Source organism: Dipodomys merriami, unplaced genomic scaffold (genome assembly GCF_024711535.1).
Source record: "Dipodomys merriami isolate MVZ:Mamm:240054 unplaced genomic scaffold, mDipMer1.0.p SCAF_45, whole genome shotgun sequence".
NCBI lineage: Eukaryota > Metazoa > Chordata > Mammalia > Rodentia > Heteromyidae > Dipodomys > Dipodomys merriami.
Window position 1 is genome coordinate 2,677,110 of NW_027206013.1, and position 20,952 is coordinate 2,698,061.

Sequence of the window (20,952 nt, forward strand, 5' to 3'; positions counted from 1 at the left end):
TGCATATATACCTTTCAAAAATCAGAAAAGGAGGTATATTTACAAACAAAAATAAATAAATAAATCAGTGTGACTTCTTTCCCTGCTTGATCTCCGGTGGCTCGCAGTGGTGAGTGCAGAAAGGGCACTAGTCTGAGGAAGCAATCTGGTCTAGGTTATCTCAGGCCTCTCTCCTTCCGTAGGACTCAAGTGCACAGAACTTGGAGGAGGATGGGCCTCTGAGGCTGCTGGGAGGCTGGCCTTGAGACTGGTGCTTCCACATTGTAGGAGTCAGGTTGGCCCAAGTCTGTGAAGACCCTAACTAGGAAAGTACTAGCTGGCTAAAGGAGAGAGGAAGACCTCCCAGAGAAGATCACAGAAAGTTCGGTGAATGAATGAGTACCCAGTGTCCAGCTGTGCTATGCAGAGAGGTGTGATTCTTCTCCGACCATCTGCTGTCCGTGTTTCAACTTGTTTCTTCAAAAGGTTCTGGGAAAGTAAAGTCATATAAATGAATAAATGGAAACGTTTCTGCCAACTAGTCCAAAAATTAAAAAAAAAAAGTTGCTCCTTATTCTCTTTGTGATAAGAACATTTAGCATAAGCTCTATGCTCTCACCCAATTAAGTATATGATACAGGATTGTTAACAGGACTGAGTAAATGGGCCTTCATTTGATTAATACCTCCATTTCCTCTTCGCAGGGCCCCTGGTACCTACCATACTAATCTGCTCTGTGAGTTTGGTTAATTTAGATTTCTCATACAAATGTTACCAGTACCATTTGTACTTCTGTGTCTGATTCATTGCTAAGTAGTAAATGTTAAATATGTGTAGTTTTTTGTATGTCAATTATACCCCACTATGATAGATCTGGGAAACCAAGGCCTTTAATAAGAAAATGTATTCTAACTCTTTCTACAGCCTTTCTACAGTACATTGAGGCTAACTAAGCCAGCTACTCAGAGCATGCCCCCCTGTGCTGCCACCCCGCACCCTCCCCACCAGCCCCCGCCAGTGGTGAGGTTTGAACTGTGGGTCTGGGCCCTGTTCCTGAGCTTTTCAGTTCAAGATTAGTGCTCTACCACTTTGAACCATAATGCTATTTTAGGTCTTCTGGTGGTTAATTGGAGATAAGACTTTCCTGTCCAGGATGCTTTGAATGGTGATCCTCACATCTCAGCCTCCTGAGTAGCTAGAATTATAGGTGTGAGCCACCAGGGCCCAGCTGATTAAGATGCTTTGAAACCTTAGCACCCCCATGAAGCTTTAGGCAATAGCCAATTGGTCCTGGCTGACTACGGGTCATATCTCAGGCTCAACACATACTCTCTTCCCCATCACTCATATCTATGGCCCCATCCTTTGTGCTCTCTTCAGACTGGCTATGTTATGGTCCACCTGCCTATTTCCTTTGCTCCATCCTCAGTGCCATAGGACAAACCCTCACTCACCTTCCTGATATCTTCCAGACTCTCTCCATTGACAACACCTGCTACTGAAGAAGCTGAGCCCATCTCCCTGGCTGTAGCAGTCTTCTGGTCCAGTTGCTGCTGCTGCTGTTGCCTCCTCTGGTACTTGAGCATCTCAGGGTTCTCAATGACAGCTGTGGAGAGCTGGGCCTCCGTCATGATGGCTAGACTCTTGCCATAGGTGGACTGATGAATGCGGCTCTGCCAGAAGCAGGGAGAGGTTGATTTGACATGCTGATGAATACCACCATGGTCAGTGATACCCACCAGTGGGTGCAATGTGGAGTCTACTTGCTCTAAGAGCGGAAGGGCTTGGGAGGCCAGCTGTATATCACTTCCTGCCCAACTCTGTCCAGATAACTCTTGAAGTCTCAAGTTCTCATGATATGTTACAGCATCTATGTATCTATAGCTGGCAATAATAGTGAAATAATGGTAAGAAAACACTACATGGTCTGGGTATAGACTATATGACAAAGAGATACCATCTTTTTTTTTTTTTTTTGCCAGCCCTGGTGCTTGAACTCTGGGCCTGGGCGCTATCCCTGAGTTTCTTTTTTTATTCTCTCAAGGCTAGCACTCTACCCTTGAACCACAGTGCCACTTCCGGCTTTTTCTGTGTATGTGGTACTGAGGAATTGAACCCAGGGCCTCATGCATGCTAGGCAAGCATTCTACCACTGAGCTACCTCCTCAGCCCCAAGAGATACCATCTTGACTGATATCTGGGTGCCCTTTTACTAACTTAAGGCTCTTATTGAAGGCTCCACTTCAAGGACCTTCAACACTCCATTAGAACCAGTATGCTTTTGTTAGTAGACTTCAGCCTCATGGCAGGACTCACGGTGTCTCTAAGAGCAAGGGAGGCTTGGCATACCAGGTTTGGGAGACGCCTGTCTACTCTCCTGTGGACCTGCTAAAAAAAAGTCCTCTCTTATTCTCTTAGGCCCTATTAGTCCTGTGCCATAGCTAGATAGCAACCCAAGAAAAGGAGGAATGATTATGCAAATGATCTTCAGGATATTCAGATTCTACTCAGAACATGAATTATAGTTAATGGGCATCTGCTTTATACCACAAGACCCTGGGAAGGTGAGGTTGGTTGCAGCTTCCCAGGAAGGTGAGTGGAGAAGGACGTTAACATTCATTCCTGTAGGTCCTAGGTTTAGTCAGAAATCTTTCTTCTGCCATCTTGGTTTCCCCTCACCTCCAAAATTCATCTCCTGGAATCTCAAGACAGGCCTAATGTCTCTCTTCTCTCCTTTCTCTCTTCCCCCTTTCCCCCCCTCCCTCCCTTTTGAGACTTGAAGTCCTGAGGCTTGAACTCAATGGGCTCTGTCCCTGAGTCTTTGTGTTCAAGGCTAGTAGTCAGCCACTTGAGCTACAGCATCCCATCTGGCTTTCTGGTGAAGATAAGAGTCTCACAGACTTTTAGCCTTCTGAGTAGCTAGAATTATAGACATGGGCCACTGGTGTCTGGCTTTCCCCCTAGTGTTTCTTAGACCTTGCAGTGATTTGGAAAATGGTAAACTAGATGGAGTTTTTAATAGACTCCAACATTTACCCTTTAAGGGGGTAAAAAGCAAAGCTGGGTATGTGATAACAGTGGCTCAAGGCCATCGAGACACTTATCCCTTCATTAAAGACTGACAGAAAGTACTAGGCTCTAGTTTAGGGGCAGTGCTCAAGGCAGACCTTTATCTTCAAGGGGTTTATATCTTTTGGAGAAGATCCTAAAGTAGGTTAAGAAGAAGCTTTTTCAAGCAAGAGTTTCACTAATGGGAGAGTTACTGACCTGCTGTACTTTCATAGGGCTCCTTTCAGACAATTAAATATGATAGCTGGGCACTGGTGGCTCACACCTGTAATCCTAGCTACTCAGAAGGCTGAGATCTGAGGATCATGGTTCAAAGCCAACCTGGGCAGGAAAGTCTATGAGACTCTTATCTCCAATAAACCACTCAGAAAACTGGAAGTGGTGCTGTAGCTCAAGTGACACAGTGCTCACCTTGAGCTGAAGAGCTAAAGGACAGCGCCCAGGCCCAGAGTTCAAGTCCCATGACCAACAAAATAAATAAATAAAAAATAAATATGATACATCACTAAGGGTCTGTGGGTAGAAACCACGCTTTCCTATTCTCATGACAAGTAAAGCAGAGCCTTTCCCAAACCCTTCCAAAAAGAGCACACAGGCTCCACTGCTGCAAGCAGAACACAAAGGAGAGGAGGTGGAGCTCAAAGGCAATCAACCTGATTTCATTTCTGTTCTTGTACATCACAGTCCCATATAGTCTTGGCAAAAAGCCATTCTATTTTCTGAGGTATAGTTATCTCACCAATGAAACAGGTAAAATCCCTCTTCCCCAAATGCCTCAGTTCTTTGTTATGGCATTTAGGGTGAAAAGAACTGCAGAAATAAATTAAATGGGAAGGGGGAGAGTGAGAAAAGATACAGAGCAGAAAAAGAAGGCACAATACAAATACAAACAAATACAATGTATGAAATAAGGAGGGGTGAACAAATGCAACAATGGTACTCACTAGACACTATGTTGAAAATGAATTATGTAACTTGTAGGTAAGCGTGGGAGGGGAAAACTGGGAGAGAGAGTAAGGGAAGGGGTGACATTGTCCAAAAAGAAATGTATGCTTTAACCTGACTTATGTAACTGTAACCCTTCTGTACATCATCTTCATAATAAGAAAAAATAAAAGTAAAAATAAAAGAAACATATCTCCATGGAATAATTTGCTTCTAATACTTGTTTTCCAGTTAACTGCACCAATGGTTCTCCAATTTTAACAGACTTGCTAAAACAAGTCACTGCAGCCAGGAATATAGCTTAGTTGGTAGAGCACTTGCTTAGCATGTGCAAGGTCCTGAGTTCAGTCTCCAGTACCTGTAAGTCCCTCTGTAAGGATTTGGTGTGATTTAAATGAAATATACATGCAAAGCACATGACCCAGACTGATGAACAGGAAATATTAAGAATAACTAAGGTTATAGTTATAATTGCTTCTATGTCAGCACAAGACAATGGGCTAGGGAAAGTGACAAGAAGAGGGAGCCCTGAGGACTGACTCCAGCTCTTTCTAGAATGAAAGACTCCCTAGGGAGGCAGAGGGGGGGAGGGAGGGAAGGGGGGAGCTATCATGATTTCAAGAAGAAATACCAATTATTCTTAATTCTGAAAGTTGTTTCTGACTTGTAAAGAGACTTATTCTGAAAGTTGTTTCTGACATGAATAGACTTATTTTTATTAATCTATTTTGCAAAGAAGATAAAAATTACACTCTTTAAAAAGCAAACACCCCATAATACTTAAATAATGTGTGCATATCTCTCAAGAAAGTGTTGCAATGGCAGGGGTCTCAGATTGTGTAGCCACAAAGCGTGCAGCACCATGCAGGCTGCCAGCCTACCTTTTCTTCCTCACTCAGGGGGTCTCCGAGTTCATCCTGAGAGAAGTCAAGGAATGCCACAGAGCCATCCATGGAGCATACCAGAATGCCCAGACCATTCAGAGTCCTGAAAGAGACAGCTGTAAGCAGGATGGGAGCAAGTGCCTGAGGAAGACTCGATGACAAATGGTTAAAGAGGGGTAATGATCATGCCCTAAAGGCCAAAGGCAAATCTTTAGTTCTAGAAATATGTGCCCAGTATCTCTAAAGTCATTTTAAAAAGCATCTCGAGAAGACAGTCTTCTATAAAACCTACAGACCCCAGTTTGTCTGAGAAGCCTTTTCCTATTTGTACATCCTATCCCAGCCTAGTCATTCCCACACAGCAAGTGCAGAGCAGCTAGATGTTGAATTGTGGGCAAACTGCACTTTGGGATTTACACTACCTGTGAATGGGGCAGGAGGTTTCATATCCTTTCAAAGTCTATGCACTGTAACAAGAATCCATCTTACCAGGAAATATCCATGATAGACTTGTCAAACAGTTCATGGATGACAACCAGAGGCCGTTTCAAACATGTGAGCTAGAAAAAGAACCAAATGTTAAAGTCATGATTGTGAACCCTCCTTATATTCCGCTCAATTCACTTTACTACCTCAGAAGCTTGGGTCAGTTTTTGCTAACACATATTACATATTCAACTCAATCTAGACATCAACTGCCAACAACCTAATCCATGGAAACCAAAGCCTACCAGAGATATACATGCTATAAGGCTAGTGGGTCTGACAGGGGAGATGGTTTTATTTGCACAACTGGCAATAAAGAAGGCAGCATGGAAGGAGAGCTGAAGGATTATGGTCTTGAGGACAGTCAGAGAGGATTGAAAGAGCAGGAGATAATGTAGCTTCAGAGGGAACACAAAACATAGATAACATGGAGTTCTGATACATTATTACCCAAGGCTCAGTTATAGCTAGTTAGATAAATCAGCAAGCTTACTCTGTAGTGTTTATCAGCTCACAAACATACAACAGTCAGTAGAAATGGTCCTTAATTCAGACCCAAAGTCTACTAGATAAACTATCATGTAAAAATAACTTAATTCTCCAAAATGAGGCAAATATGTATTTATGCCTGCTTTTAAATTTGACACATAATGTCTAGTGAAAACACTTTCTGTTTGACTGCATATTTGTACATGCTCATTAGGTAGTCACTCAAATATTGCTGGCATGTACGCTGGATTCCACATGTCCACAACTATAGTGAGCTTTCACACATTGCTAATTGGCCAGTCCTGAACCCCAGGCTTGGATGAAAAAACACTTCTTCACAGGGCAATGGACTCCCATGGGTACTGCTGAAGATTCTGGAATGCTGAGCTGCTCAGACTAGTATGCCAGGAAGGAGATAAGACTGTCCCAGTCCTGGGGAAGAGGCTGGAGTTTAAGCTATCTGTAATCTATGGTCAAAATCTTGCTCCTGCCTGAATTCCATTTTTATGAGTGGAGGGAAGTTTTCCTCCCATGAATGTGCCTATAAGACCCCACAGAAGCCGGGTGCTGGTGGCTCATGCTTGTAATCCTAGCTACTCAGGGGGCTGATATCTGAGGATCACAATTCAAAGCCAGCGCAGGCATGAAAGTCCATGAGATTCTTATCTCCGATAAAACCACCAGAAAACCAGAAGTGGTGCTATGGCTCAAGTGGTAGTGCACTAGCCTTGAGCTGAAGAGCTTAGGGACAGCACCCAGGCCCAGAGTTCAAGTCCTCCAACTGGGGGGAGAAAAAAAAAGACCCCACAAAAATCTGGGCCTATGTGACCAACCACTTGACATGAGCATTCTAAAACATAAATGGGCCCAACAAAGAGTACATCCTGAACTGAAAACCAGGGCTCGTTCAAGTTATGGAGTGGATGTTAAATGAATAGTGGGCCCTTACCCAAAAAAAAAAAAAAAAGTGGGCTGGGAGTGTGGCTTAGTGGTAGAGTGCTTGCCTTGCATGTAGGAAGTCCTGGGTTTGATTCCTCAGCACCACATAAACAGAAAAGCTGGATGTGGTGCTGTGGTTCAAGTGGTAGAGTGCTGGCCTTGAGCAAAAGAAGTGCAGGGATGGTTCCCAGGCCCTGAGTTCAAGGCCCAGGTCTGGCAAAAATAAATGAATAAATTAAAATAAAAAATTAAATTAAAGAATTCCTACATGTGAGCTGGGCGCCAGTGGTTCAAGCCTGTAATCCTAGCTACTCAGGAGGCTGAGATCTGAGGATTGTGGTTCAAAGCCAGCCTAGGCAGGAAACTTTGTGAGATTCTTATCTCCAATAAATTACTCAAAAAAGCTAGAAGTGGCTCTGTGGCTCAAGTAGTAGAACACTAGCCTTGAGTAAAAGAAGCTCAGGGACAGCACCCAGGCTCAGAGTTCAAGTGCCAGGACTGGCCAAAAAAAGAAAAAAAAAGAATTCCTATGTGTGTACTTGGTCAGATTTTAAATAAGCTGTTATGTACTTGGTGCCATGACCCTCCTACAGTAAATGTGGAGTTGCCAGAGGTCAGGCAACACCAGCCTTTTGTGATAAGGAACTTAACAATGCTTTAGAGACAGATATTCTACCACTTGAGCCATATCCCTGCCTCCCCTTTTTCTGGTGTTCCTGACTTCCGAGGTGGGGCAAGGAGGAGACATGAACTCAGGGCCTGGGGGTGCTGTCCTTGAGCTAAAGGCTAGTGCCCTATCAACTGAGCCACAGTTCCACTTCTGGCTTTTTGGTTGTTAATTGGAGATAAGAGTCTCACAAACTGTTCTGCTCAGGTTGGCTTCAAAACAAGAGACCTTCAGATTTCAACTTCCTGAGTAGTTAGAATTACAGTGATGAGCCACTGACACCTGGCTCCAGATGCTTCTTTTTACTAAACTTTAGTTATTCTATTCTTAAGTATGTACCTAAAGAGAAATGAAATCAAGTTGGGCATGGCAGTGTGTGTCTGTAACCAAATGATTCTAGGGGGCAGAGGATTTCACATTTGAAGTCAATATTGGCTACAGAACAAGACCTTGTCCCAAGAAAACCTAGGACTAAGAATATAGCTCAATGGTACAGTACTTGCCCAACACACACAAGGTTGAATTTGATCCCTAGCACTGAGGGAAAATATGCCCACAAAAAGATATCAGCGGGGCTGGAAAGGTGGCTCACTGGTAGAGTGCTTGCCTTGCATGCCTGAGGCCCTGGGTTCTATTCCTCAGCACCACATAAGCAGAAAAAGCCGGAAGTGGCTCTGTGACTCAAGTGGTAGAGTGCTAGCCTTGAGCTGAAGAGCTGAGGGACAGTGCCCAGGCCCAGAGTTCAGGCCCCACAACCACCACCACCACCACCAACAAAAAGATATCAGCTTTAGTCATATTTCATAACTGAAACAACACTAATGCCCATCAAAGGATGTACAAGCAAATTATGATATGTTCAAATACCACACAGATAATAGGAATAAATTATTGTGGAATGCAACAATATACACAAATCTTAAAAACATTTATGCTAGCCAGGCACCACACCTGTAATTTAAACTAGTTGGGAGGGTAAGATCTGAGGATCCTGGGTCAAAGCTGGCCTGAGTAGACAAATCTGAAAGACTCTTATTCTAGTTAAAGAGCAAAAAGCCAGAAATAGTGTGGCTCAAATGGTAAGATGCCATCTTGAGTGAAAAAGCAAAGGGGCAATACCTAGAACCTGAGCATACATACACACAAAAAAGCTAAGTTAGGGAAAAAAAGGCAACATACAAAAGAGTAAACATTATATATGAGAGAGAGAGAGAGAAAGAGAGAGAGAGAGAGAGAGAGAGAGAGAGAGAGAGAGAGAGAGAGAGAGAGAGAGAGAGAGTGTGTGTGTGTGTGTGTGTGTGTGTGTGTGTGTGTGTGTGTGTGTGTGTAACTCTACTACTTGAGCCACAGCACCACTTTCTGCCCTTTTCTGAGTAGTTTATTGGAGATAAGTCTTACAGCTTCTTACAGCTTTTCTTGCCCAGACTCCAGGCTTTGAACTGTGATCCTCACATCTCAGCCTCTTGAGTAGCTAGGATTATAGGCATGAGCCATTGGTGCCCAGCTCACAAGTACATTTTATATGAAGTTCAAGAGCAAGCAAAACTTATCAATGGGAAGGGGTTGTGAGAGTGGCTGCTGGGTACAGTTGGGAGTGGAATATTTTCTGGGCATGAACAAGAAGTGTTCTGGGCAGTGGTTACAGTGAAATAACCATATATAACAATGTAACTAAACTGTATTTTCAGGTGAATACATTTTATAAATGTTACATATCAATACAAACTATTTCTAACAGGAAGAAAACAAGAAAGCACTGACTGCTAAGGGTATTCCTGGAGTCTGGACACAAGTTGCCTTGGCTAAAGATCAGAGTAGCTTCTCCTAGGCTCAGGGCCAAGTCTTCAGTGTTTTTTCTTACATAGAATAGCCAACAGGTTTGGAGGAGCGGATGATCCCAGGCATAAGGTGTAAGTATACAAAGAGGACTTTGTAAAGCAGTGGGTCTCTCCTCCCTTTCAGGACTTCAGGTTTACTACTTATTGGCCTAAGCCTTCCACCCCACCCTTTAGCAAAAACTCAGATGGCTTACCCATACAGAGAGCGAGCGGTCCTTGCTACCCACGGCACAGCAGCAGTATGGGCAGCTGGGTTTTGCAGAACTCCCATTCTTCTGCTTCTTTTTGAAGATTTTTGGATTGAATTTCTAGAGCCAAATAACAAAGGTTAAAATAAGTAATCAAGGGGCAAGCATGTACCCTATCTATGCCCAAGCATAGAAACAACTCCCAACCCACCTCCCAGCACATGAGAGTGTCATTCACAGAGTCTCTGAGTTCAGTTAGGCATGTGTGATTTTCTCTTCAATTGCTAATGAAGTAATGGAGGCTCTAGGAAGACAGAAAATGTGAACAGATTGACTAAATGAGTAAATGCTGAAATGAGGGTGTGAAGTTAACACCATTTTGGAACTAGAAAGCAGGTGGAGGACATGGGAGCTACTAGAACTGACCCTTTCAACTTTTGATATAGCAAGATCTATCTCAGGACTTGGGGAAGAGCTGAGCCTCCAAAGGGACTACGTGGACCATGATCTGCTCAATCTCCGTTTCTTCAGGGAAAAGAATTAGCAGGAGAGACTGGAACCATTTAATCCCCCCCCCCCCTTTACTGTAATTCAGTTACTTCATTATCTAGCAGTGATCTACTTAGCTCTAGGCCCTCTGTATTCTATTGGACCAGGGACAAAAGTAACCTTAACTGGCTGCTCAATCAAAAGGAGTTGAGCGCCTAGGTGAACTGGAAGTTAAGTTACCAAAGGCTGGAGGCACAAGCCAGGTTACTTCCTGCCTTCTTGGATTGAGAGGGAATGAATGGGTAGGAGCTCTTGGAATCCCAAGTTATGACATCTAAGGGTAATGCTCCTTTAGAGACGGATGTCTCTTTAAAGGAGACAGAGGGATCTTCATGTCATGGAGCAGGCAGGAATTGCCAGTGGTGCAGAGGCTGGAAAACATGGAATCATGGGGCTCATGCCCTGGACTCTGGTCTCTACCTCTGAGGAGGCTCTATCTCTTACAGAGCTTCAGTGACTCCAATGAGGAAAGATGTAATTTTCTTATAGAACAGTTTTTTTCTGGGGGAGGGGGTGGTGATTGCTGGTACTGGAGCTTGAACTCAGGGCTTAGGTGCTGTCCCTGAGCATACTTGTTCAAGGCTATCACTATCACTTGATCTCAGAGACTTGCCTGGGTAGCTTTGAAACATAACCCTAAAATCTCAGCCTCCTGAGTAGCTAGATTACAGGTGTGAATCACCAGTACCTGGCTAGAACACTCTTAAAGTGGATGTGAGAATTGCACAAGAAAACTACATAGAAGGACTAAGTGAAATGAATTAGTGATTTTCAAACATTTTAGCAATAAGATCCTGGTTTCAAACAAAATCTGACATAGACTCTAATACAAGAAATAATTAACATTTCATTCTTATAAAACTTATGTCTTAAGATAGAAAACATTATACTTATCAGTTTAATACTGAGCGGACTGGATCAAGTTCCAGATGACCCTTTATTGTCATCAACTTGAGCCCACCAATCTGTTTTGTTTGGTCATCCAATATTGAGAAAAAAATCCAAGTTTTCACAAGTTATTTGAATAGCTTTCCTTGTGTACTCACTCTAAGGTCACTCTTCAGTTAAAGTTACCCAGAGTGACAGACATTCTGAGAATGAGAGAAAGATGAGTAGCTGTCTTGGCCCTCTTCATCTATTGTCAAAGCTTCTAGAATTCACAAACTTTATAGACCATGATAATGACAATTTGCCTTGTGAAGGTTAAAATGTGTTTGTGACTTTAACTAAGGGAAACTATCCCACAATACTGTGAAATTTATGTAATCACTTACTCTCAATAAAAAATTATTTTTAAAAAAGTGAATGAACAGGCTGAATATGACTATCTTTGATGGGCATGGGGACAAGCATACTGTTTTGTAGGTGTCCAGATTGCTTTGTGTTCAGGTAGGTCTGAAAGTAGTACAGAGCTACAATGTTCCTTTTTCCCTTTCTTCGTTTTTTTTTTTTTGGTCTGTCATGGGGCTTGAACTCTGGGCTTGGGCGCTATCCCTCAGCTCTTCAGCTCAAGGCGAGCACTCTACCGCTTGAGCCACAGCGCCTCTTCCGGTTTTCTACTGGCTTATTGGAGATAAGAGCCTCAGGGACTTTTCTTGCTCAGGCTGGCTTTGAACCATGATCCTCAGATCTCAGCCTCCTGAATAGCTAGGATTACAGGTGTGAGCCACCAGCACCCAGCTACAATTCCACTTTTGTTGATTAATTGTTCACTGAAAAAAAATTTGCACACTGGAAATGTACCAGGTAAGTTTATCTTACTCTTCCCATTTTCTCTGTGTTTGTAGTTTATTTTCCAATGCTTTATTGTTATTTATTACAATGTTTTATTTCTTTAAAATATTTTTTCCTCACTCATCTTTTTTTATTGTCAAGGTGATTTACAAAGGGATTACAGTTACATAAGAGAATAAATACATTTCTTGTCAAATTTGTTACCCTTTCCTTCATTTTTCTCCAACTTTCCTTCCCCTCCAATCCTCCCACCCCCCAAGTTGACTATATAAGATGATGCTTAGCGAAATGAACTCCAAGACATGGACACAAGAGGTTTTTCTTTGTTGTTGTTCTTTTTAATGTACTATGTGATGTTTCTTTTGTATGCTCTTCCCCTTATGGTATATCCCCTGTTGTGACTGTATTTGATTTTGGTATCCCGGTATTGTATGTTTATCTGAATTAGGGGAGGGAAAGGGAACAACAGAATGGTGAGACAAAGACAAGGGGGGAACCAATGCAACAGCGATATTCACAAGACAATATGTTGGAAATGATCTGTACAACTCAGAGCAACAATGTTTCTAAGGACACAGATCTGGGTGATATTCCCCAGTTGACAGTTTGCCACAAAAAAATCAAAACAAAAAGAAAAACACATAGCTTCAGTTCTCATGTAGCCAGTCTTGGGAGGAGCTTCGAAGAGAGTCCCACACCCCAGGCTTGAGGTATATGTGGCTGCTGCAGCAGGCCACTCAGGATTGTACTGCTAGCTGCCAGAACTTCTGAGGCGAAGCATACTCACCACGACAGTCACAGCTTTCCGGTGTCCCACAAAGTCCATGTTGGTCTTCCAGCCCTCCCGCTCGATGATCTGGGCAGTTGGGCCGGAGTTGTTCATGGCATGGGCAGATACCAGGTAATGCCCATCAGGAGACCAGCTGAGCCGCAGCACATGGGTTGTCCCTCCACACTGAAAGAAACATCTGAGCTGGAAAGGAGCTCAAGGCCAACTCTGGCCAATACTCGATAAAGTCATACTGCGCTTTACAAATACATGATACACCTCCAGTCTCTGGCTGCATTCCACCTTCTCAGATGCTACAACAGTGTGGGAACTGTGGCATTCTCCTTCACAGGACTGAGCATGGATTAACAGCACAGTATATTCCCAGAGGGGATCTGTAAGAAGCTCAACCCTATCAAACCACCAACCCTGACTGGGCCAAATCTATCTTGCCAATGACTCACTACTTTTGCATAGCATCTGAAAACTGCAGTACAAAATGTTGACAGATAATCAAGACATACTGTGGCAGAGAAAACATCCTCTTGATACTCAGAGCTCAGTGGTAGCTTAGGTCAGTAATGCAGATGACTACAGGAGGCAACACTACTCTCTTGAAGCTGTCACCTCACCCAAAGAGTAGTGAGGATACCACAAAAGTGAAGAGGCTGGTGCCATCTTTACAAACTCTGAGAGGCACAGCAGAAAGACACTATTCCCCTGACCTGGAACCCTGCTGTGTGGCAGTCAGAGTCATGAGGAATTCCAGATGCCAGGATGTATTACCTTTTCAGGTGGCTTCAGCCAAGGAGGGTAGGGGGGTAGGACTAAGTAAGGGGAAATATGGAACTCCTAAACCCAGCCCAGGAGCTTATGTTGGTTTGGAGAAGAGAAGATAAAATTTTCACTTTCTTCTTGGAGCAAGTCCTGACCAGTGAGGCAAAGTTATTCTTTTTACAAATCTTAATTTCTAGGACCTTTAATTCAAGTAGCCCATTCTGATGCTATTCCCTTTCTGTGCCATTGCTGCACTCTCTGGATACTGCCCTCACCATACTTAAAACTCCTATGAAATGTTGGCCTTCCCACAAGGTTATAGGCATAAAGTGGAGCTATGCCCTATCTCAATTCACTTTTATTTCCTGTACCTAGTACTTTATATCAGTAGGTACTTAAATAAGAACTCAAATAAGAGAAAATAAAATACTATAGGAGCCACTATAGTTTCATCTCCATATTTTTGCAGACTGTACTACCACCACCAAAGAAAGAAGTCAGTTGGCCTGAGTCATAAGCACAGCCAAGAATATAAAAGGTAATCTAGTCCCTTCCATGTATTCTCTCCCCATCAAAAAGCCATTCAATAGATCAGCTCAATGTAAACACCTTTATGATTACACTTATAATCCTAGTTACTTGGAAAAATGAACTTAGAACAATGGTACTTTGAGGCTATCATCATTCTAAGCTCATAAAGAAGTTTGTGAGATCCCTTTTAACCAATAGCTGAGCAATGTAGTATGCAGTTGCCATTATAGTTACATGGGAGACTAAGATTGGGAGGCTCACAGTTCCTGGCCAGCCCAGCAGGGAAGTTCTCAATATTCCACTCAATAGAAGAAGCTCTTCCCAGCAATGGTATGAAGCGAAACAGAGAAAGATCATGGCTCAGATGCTTACTTTGGAAGGAAGCAAGCCCCTACTGCAAAAATAACCAGCACAGGGGCTGGGAAGGTGGCTCAGTGGTAGAGCTCTTGCCTTGCATGCATGCGGCCCTGGGTTTGATTCCTCAGCATCACATAAGCAAAAAGAAAAAAACTGGAAGTGGCGCTGTGGCTCAAGCGGTAGAGCGCTAGCCTTGAGCTGAAGAGCTGAGGGACAGCGCCCAGGCCCAGAGTTCAGGCCCCATGACCAGACCCCCCCCCCAAAAAAAAAATAACCAGCACAAAAAAAAGGCTGGAGATATGGCTCAGTGTATAGCATCTCCTAATAAACAGTAAGCACAAGGCTCTGAGTTCAAACTTCAGTGATGCAAAAAAAAACAAAAAACAAAAAACAAAAAACAAACCCAAAATCTAAAGGAACAGTTTTATCTACACAACATAATTTTGGTATTTAATGCTATAAGGACAGTGCTCATGTTCTGGAGATTTAAAATGTAAACATTCTTTTCACTTCAAAGTTGTACAGTTAATACCTTCTCAGAGAGAAAAAAAGTTTTCTCTTTGAGTGTGCACTTTAAGTGGCCTGTTCAGGCTCCCAGACATTGTCCATTTACCCACACTATCCTGGGCAGAGCCTGTTCCCTCTGTGCAGAGGTCAGGCAGGAGTAGTGGCAAACTCTGGGCTGTCTCTGGTTACCTCATCAAAAGGCTTTGTGATGCTGGTCTCTAGTTGCCAATCCAATGTCCTCCAGACTTTCAGGCTGCGATCATCAGCTTGGGAGGCAATATATTTACCAACAGGGTCCCAAGTTAACCCTTTCACCAAACCAGAATGACCTCTCAAAGTAGCGAGAATTTCTACAAAGAAAATAATAGAAGAAATGCGAACAGGCATTACTTAGAAAAAAAATGACTGTAAGACAATATGAGCTACAATGGGCCAAGGAAAGGAAATCTAAGGTAGCGGGGGAGACTTGAGTTCTCTTTTGCCAGCCTCTTGGCACACCCCTTTCCTCCCCCTCCTCAGGGCTATGGCTTGACTAGCCCTGAAAGATAGCAGGCAAATAGCTCACAGAGCTGGGCACTCAGCAGAATGATTTTTTTCTAAGTTACTGCTGAAGATGGACAAGAGAACACCTCAGAAAGATTTGTAATCTGAATGCTACAGGTCCCTACAACTGTCCTCACACATGCTGGCGGTGGCTTCCAAAAGGACTTAAAATGCCTTGGATCCAATCCATGGATGCACTTCAGTCCTGAAGAAAACATTCCCAAAACCAAATGGGAACAGAAATCTTACTATATAAGCTATAAATTATGCCAAATCATAAAATCTTTAATGCCTTGAAATACACAAAAAAATGTTTGCAAAACCAGGTTTGTGTTAGCCTGTGTGTGCTTGAAGGCTTCATAGATACAGTAACTGAGTTGAGGCCAGAGCTTGGTGGCAGGCAGTATACACAGCACCTGTGCGAGTGCCATGGCTCCCAAGGCCAATTACTCACATAGCACCCTCATGATCAGCTACTTTTGGAATTTCTTTAGCATAATCTTAAAAAAAAATAAAACAAAACAACAAGCCAGGTGCCAATGGCTCACACCTGTAATCCTAGCTACTCAGGAGGCTGAGATCTGAGGATTGTGGCTTAAAGCCAGCCTGGGCAGAAAAGTCCATGAGACTCATCTTCAACTAACTACCAGAAAACTGGAAGTGGTACTATGGCTCAAAGTGGTAGAGACTAGCCTTAAGCAAAAAGAGCTCAGGGACAGCACAAAGGCCCTGAGTTCAATCCCCATAGCTGCCAAAACAAAACAAAACAAAACACCCCATAAAAGCACTTTAAGCCAATGTAACTGATAAAGAAAAAAATGGGTTATTGATAAGATAGAAATCCTGGGCCATGAGCTGGGAAGGTGGCTCAGTGGTAGAGTGCTTGCCTTGCATGCCTGAGGGCCTGGGTTCGATTCCTCAGCACCACATAAGCAAAAAGAAAAAAGCTGGAAGTGACGCTGTGGCTCAAGTGGTAGAGCACTAGCCTTGAGCTGAAGAGCTGAGGGACAGCGCCCAGGCCCAGAGTTCAGGCCCCACGACCGGACCCAAAAAAAAAAAAAAAAAAAAAAGAAATCCTGGGCCACTTACAATACAAGATTAATTAGACAGGTAGCTCAGTCTCCCACACCTATACCCTGCAACAGACACCAACAGGAAGCAATACCAGCACCAGCATATTTCTGCTGGCAATAAAAAGGGAGAGCCTCAGACCTGGAAACTTCACAGCATTCCAGATGACGACAGTATTATCCACGCTGCATGAGGCTAGCCAGGCGTCATGAGGAGACCACGCTACATCCATCACATCTAGAAGAGAGGGGGTTTGTGTTGAGATTTCTTGACTGGCACTTGGGTGACAATGGATATTCAGCCATACCCTGGGTTCTCATGTCTTAAAGATACTTGACCTGGGATCACCACAGCTACTTTATTTGTAAAGCAATCTGAAATTTCTAAGTTTTTTTCTATAGTCATAAAACTTAAAGCATTGAACTGCAACAGTGGAGCTGTGTGTGTGACTCAAGTGGTAGAGCACTAGCCTTGAGGGAAAAGGTCAAGTGAGAATGTAAGGCTCTGAATAAGCCCCAGGACTGACACACAAAAAATAAAATAAAGCACTGAATTGGCTACAGCACTCCACACTTTTTATAACTGAAGTAACCAAAGAGATGGTTGACAGCTTATAGGCTATGTGTAAACGTAGTCATGTATTAGAACTATAGCCTAGGTACGAATTAGAACACTTTCCTAACTGGGTCTTTTCCAGAGAAACTTCTAAGTACCAGATGAGACACAGGAGGGAAAGCACTTAGCAGAACACCTGGCATACAATTAAATCAAGAGGCACTGACTAACTAAATGAAGTCATCTTCAGACCCTGCTATTGGCTCCTACACTTGATGCCACCTCCAAGGTGCTGTTAGAATACCTCTTTGCTATTGAGTCCCCAGAACTAGTCATCAGATTAACACTCATTTATTTGTGACTCAGTTTTTTTTTTAACCTGTAAAGTGAGGATTAGAATTCAAAAGCCTGTCTTCCTGGGGTTAGAATGACCAAGTGTGTAGAACTGCTCTAGCACAGTAAAAGGCACATCAAAGTATCAAGAAAAAGGTCAGATGAGCAGGCTTATCATGTAGTTCTAGTGGGAAGGATCTGCTCTTACTAATGAATCTTATAACTTCAGTGTTTAGTGAAAGTTAATAGACATACAGCTCTTTCCTTACACTTAAATTTTATTTTTCGTTTTTTTGTTGTTGTTGTTGTTGATCATGGGGCTTGAACTCTGAGCCTGGACGCTGGCTCTGAGCTCTTCAGTTCAAGGCTAGCGCTCTACCACTTAAGCCACAGCACAACTTCTGGTTTTTCTGGTGGTTTATTAGGGATAAGACTTTCTTAAGTTTCTCACCAACTTTCCTGTCAGGGCTGGCTTTTGAACTGCGATCCTCACATCTCAGCCTTATGGTGCCAGGGTCTTTTTTGTTTTTATAAACATGATATAGAGGGATTATAGTTACATAAATCAGGTAGAATACATTTCTTTTTGAATAACGTCACTCCTTCCCTCACACTCTCTCAATTTTTCTTCCTATCCCCCTCCCCACCACAAGTTATATAGTTCATTTTTAACCATGTCTAGTTGCTGCATTTGTTCACCCTTTCTCCCTTCATTTTTGTGTCTCCCTTACCCTCTCCCCAAGACAGATAAATGAACAAGACAAAAACAAAACAAAACTAGCAACAAAGAAAAAGCTCTTGTTTCCATCTCCTGGAGTTCATTTCAATAATTTTTGTTGTTGTTGTTGGTCGTGAGGCCTGAACTCTGGGCCTGGGCGCTGTCCCTCAGCTCTTTAGTTCAAGGCTAGCACTCTACCACTTGAGCCACAGATCACTTCCAGCCTTTTCTGCTTATATGTTGCTGAGGAATCAAACCTAGAGCCTCATGCATGCGAGGCAAGCACTCTACCAATGAGCCACCTTCCCAGCCCTCAAAAACATTTTGTATGATCAGATGCACACAGGCATTGCGCCTTTGTGTCCCTAAGAGTATCCTCCTCAGCTCTTACTGTGTGTGAATGCAGAGTTCTGTATAATTTATCATGTCCTAGTGTACTTAATTTTATTATTAATTTTTTTTGTGGGCCTTGGGGGCTGAACTCTGGGCCTGGGCGCTGCCCCTCAGCTCTTCAGCTCAAGTCTTACCACTTGAGCTACAGAGCCATTTCTGGCTTTTTTCTGCTTATGTGGTGCTGAGGAATGGAACCCATAGCCTCACACATGTGAGGCAAACACTCTACCACTAAGCCAACTTCCCAGCCCCACTATAGATCTAGCTTCCACATATAAGAGAAAACATGCTGTTTGTCTCTGAGCTTGGCTTACCTCACTTAACAAGATTTGTTCTAGGTCCATCCATTTCCCTGCAAATGACACAATATTATTCTTTCTAATGACTATGTAAAATTCCACTGTGGATAGGTACCACATTTTCTGGATCCATTCATGTATTGTAGGGCATCTGGGCTGTTTCTATAATTTGGCTGTTGTAAATAGTGCAGCAATGAACATGGATGTGCAAGTGTCTTTATGTTATCCTGGCTTGCGATGTTCTGGGTAGATGCTAAGGATAGATTTTTTTTAAAGAGATATAAGCAAAATAGTAAAAAAAAATTTCCAGCAAAGTATTTTTCTACTTAAAATATAATCTTCAGTGCAGCTTGATGGCTTTTTTCCAATATTTCATTGTACTTTGTGGTTCTACTATGCTTACACCAGTATTCTGTATTCCATACTCTAAATGCCTATGAGATCTCCACAGCTTCTTTTGTTTCCTCTACATTCTATTTCATTGAGAACATCCATTACTCTAAAAAGACCTAACTTAACACTCAATATTAAACAGTTTCCATTCTTCATGCTATGATGTGTGTATGCCTCACTCTGATTATTTCTCTGACAGTGATATCCCCCCATGGGAATCCTGGACAGAATACTTAAAACTTTTTTTTTTTTTTTTTTTTTTGCTGGTTCTGGAGCTTAAACTCAAGGTCTGGGCTCTTCTCTGTGCTCAAGGCTAGTGCTCTACCACTTGAGCCACAGTACTACTTCTGGCTTTTTCTGAGTAACTTATTAGAGATAAGAATCTCATGGAAAGCTGGGCACAGGTGTCTCACACTTATAATCCTAGCTACTCAGGAGGCTGAGATCTAAGGATCCCAATTCAAAGTCAGCCCAGGCAGGAAAGTCCCTGAAACTCTTATCTCCAATAAACCACCGGGAAACTGGAAGTGGCGCCATAGCTCAAGTGGCAGAGCGCTCACCTTGAGCTGAAGAGCTGAGGGACAGTGCTCAGGCCCAGAGTTCAAGCCCCAAGATGGGAAGGGGGAAGGGGGGAGGGAAAGAGGGGGTGGGTGGGAGAATATCATAGAGTTTGGGCTAGCTTTAAACAGTGATCCTCAGATCTCAGTCTCATGAGTAGAGATGACAGGTGTGAGCCACGCGTGCCTGGCTAAACATTTCTTTTCTTTTCTTTTTATTGTGAGAATACCGTACAGAGGAGTTACAATTACATGGGCAAGATAACGAGTACATTTCTTATCAAGCATTGTTGCCTCCTCTCTGTTTTTTCCCCTTCCCATATCCTCCCCTCACCCCCCACCTGGTTAAACATTTCTTAAGCATATATTCTCACAACATTATGTAGACTACAAAGATTCTTTTTTTTGGGGGGGGGGGTCAGTCGTGGGGCTTGAACTCTGGGCCTGGGCACTGTCCCTCAGCTCTTTAGCTCAAGGCGAGCGCTCTACCACTTGAGCCACAGCGCCACTTCCAGTTTTCTGGTAGTTTATTGGAGATAAGAGTCTCAGGGAGCCGGGCGCTGGTGGCTCACACTGTCATCCTAGCTACTCAGGAAGCTGAAATCTGAGGATCTTAGTTCAATGCCAGCCTGGGCAGGAAAGTCCCTGAGACTTTTATCTCCAATAAACCACTCAAAAACCAGAAGTGGTCCTGTGGCTTAAGTGGTAGAGCACTCGCCTTGAGCTGAAGAGCGCCTTGAGCTGAAGAGCGCAGGGACAGCACCCAAGCCGAGTTCAAGCCCCATGACCGACAAAAAAAAAAAAAAAAAGAGTCTCAGGGACTTTCCTGCCCGGGCTGGCTTTGCATCGTGATCCTCAGATCTCAGCCTCCTGAGTAGCTAGGATTACAGGCGTGAGCCACCAGTGCCCAGATTTACAAAGATTCAAGCTTCAGTATTCCCATCTAAACCAAACTCCCTTAGTAGCAAGGATGATTGATGTTTTCCCTTCTATCTTATGACTATACTGGGAGGTCTTTCTGAGCAGTGGTTGCAACATACATGCCTGCAGTAACTACAGAAATGGAGAGAACAGGAACTCTGACTAGGAATTTAACGTCCCACAGGGGGTAGGCATGTTAAATTCCACAATTTCATTATAGTAGCCAAGTAGTAGAACACAGATGATATAGTCAGATGGAATGCAGTTAAATGAAGTAATTGTGCATGTGTATGCACATGTGCCAGTTTGGGGACTTAAATGCAGGGCCTGGATGATGTTCCTTATATTTTTCTGTTCAAGGCTGGTACTCTACTTCTGGATTAAAAAAAAAAAAAAGTGAGCCGGGCGCTGGTGGCTCACGCCTGTAATCCTAGCTACTCAGGAGGCTGAGATCTGAGGAT

At 43.2% G+C, this 20,952-nt stretch overlaps 1 protein-coding gene across 4 annotated transcripts in view; it reads right to left on the minus strand.

Annotated features, from left to right (window-relative positions):
• The window catches only part of Hira (histone cell cycle regulator), a 97,229-nt gene that overhangs the window by 48,116 nt on the left and 28,161 nt on the right, over positions 1 to 20,952 (minus strand). For all 4 annotated transcript variants that reach the window (XM_069994332.1, XM_069994333.1, XM_069994334.1 and 1 more), the window contains 8 exons: positions 16,464 to 16,559; positions 14,898 to 15,058; positions 12,555 to 12,722; positions 9,491 to 9,604; positions 5,367 to 5,437; positions 4,875 to 4,980; positions 1,434 to 1,652; positions 383 to 468 (listed from right to left, as the gene is read on the minus strand). In XM_069994332.1, coding sequence (XP_069850433.1) covers positions 383 to 468; positions 1,434 to 1,652; positions 4,875 to 4,980; positions 5,367 to 5,437; positions 9,491 to 9,604; positions 12,555 to 12,722; positions 14,898 to 15,058; positions 16,464 to 16,559 — 1,021 coding nt within the window. The remainder of the gene's footprint in view (positions 1 to 382; positions 469 to 1,433; positions 1,653 to 4,874; positions 4,981 to 5,366; positions 5,438 to 9,490; positions 9,605 to 12,554; positions 12,723 to 14,897; positions 15,059 to 16,463; positions 16,560 to 20,952) is intronic.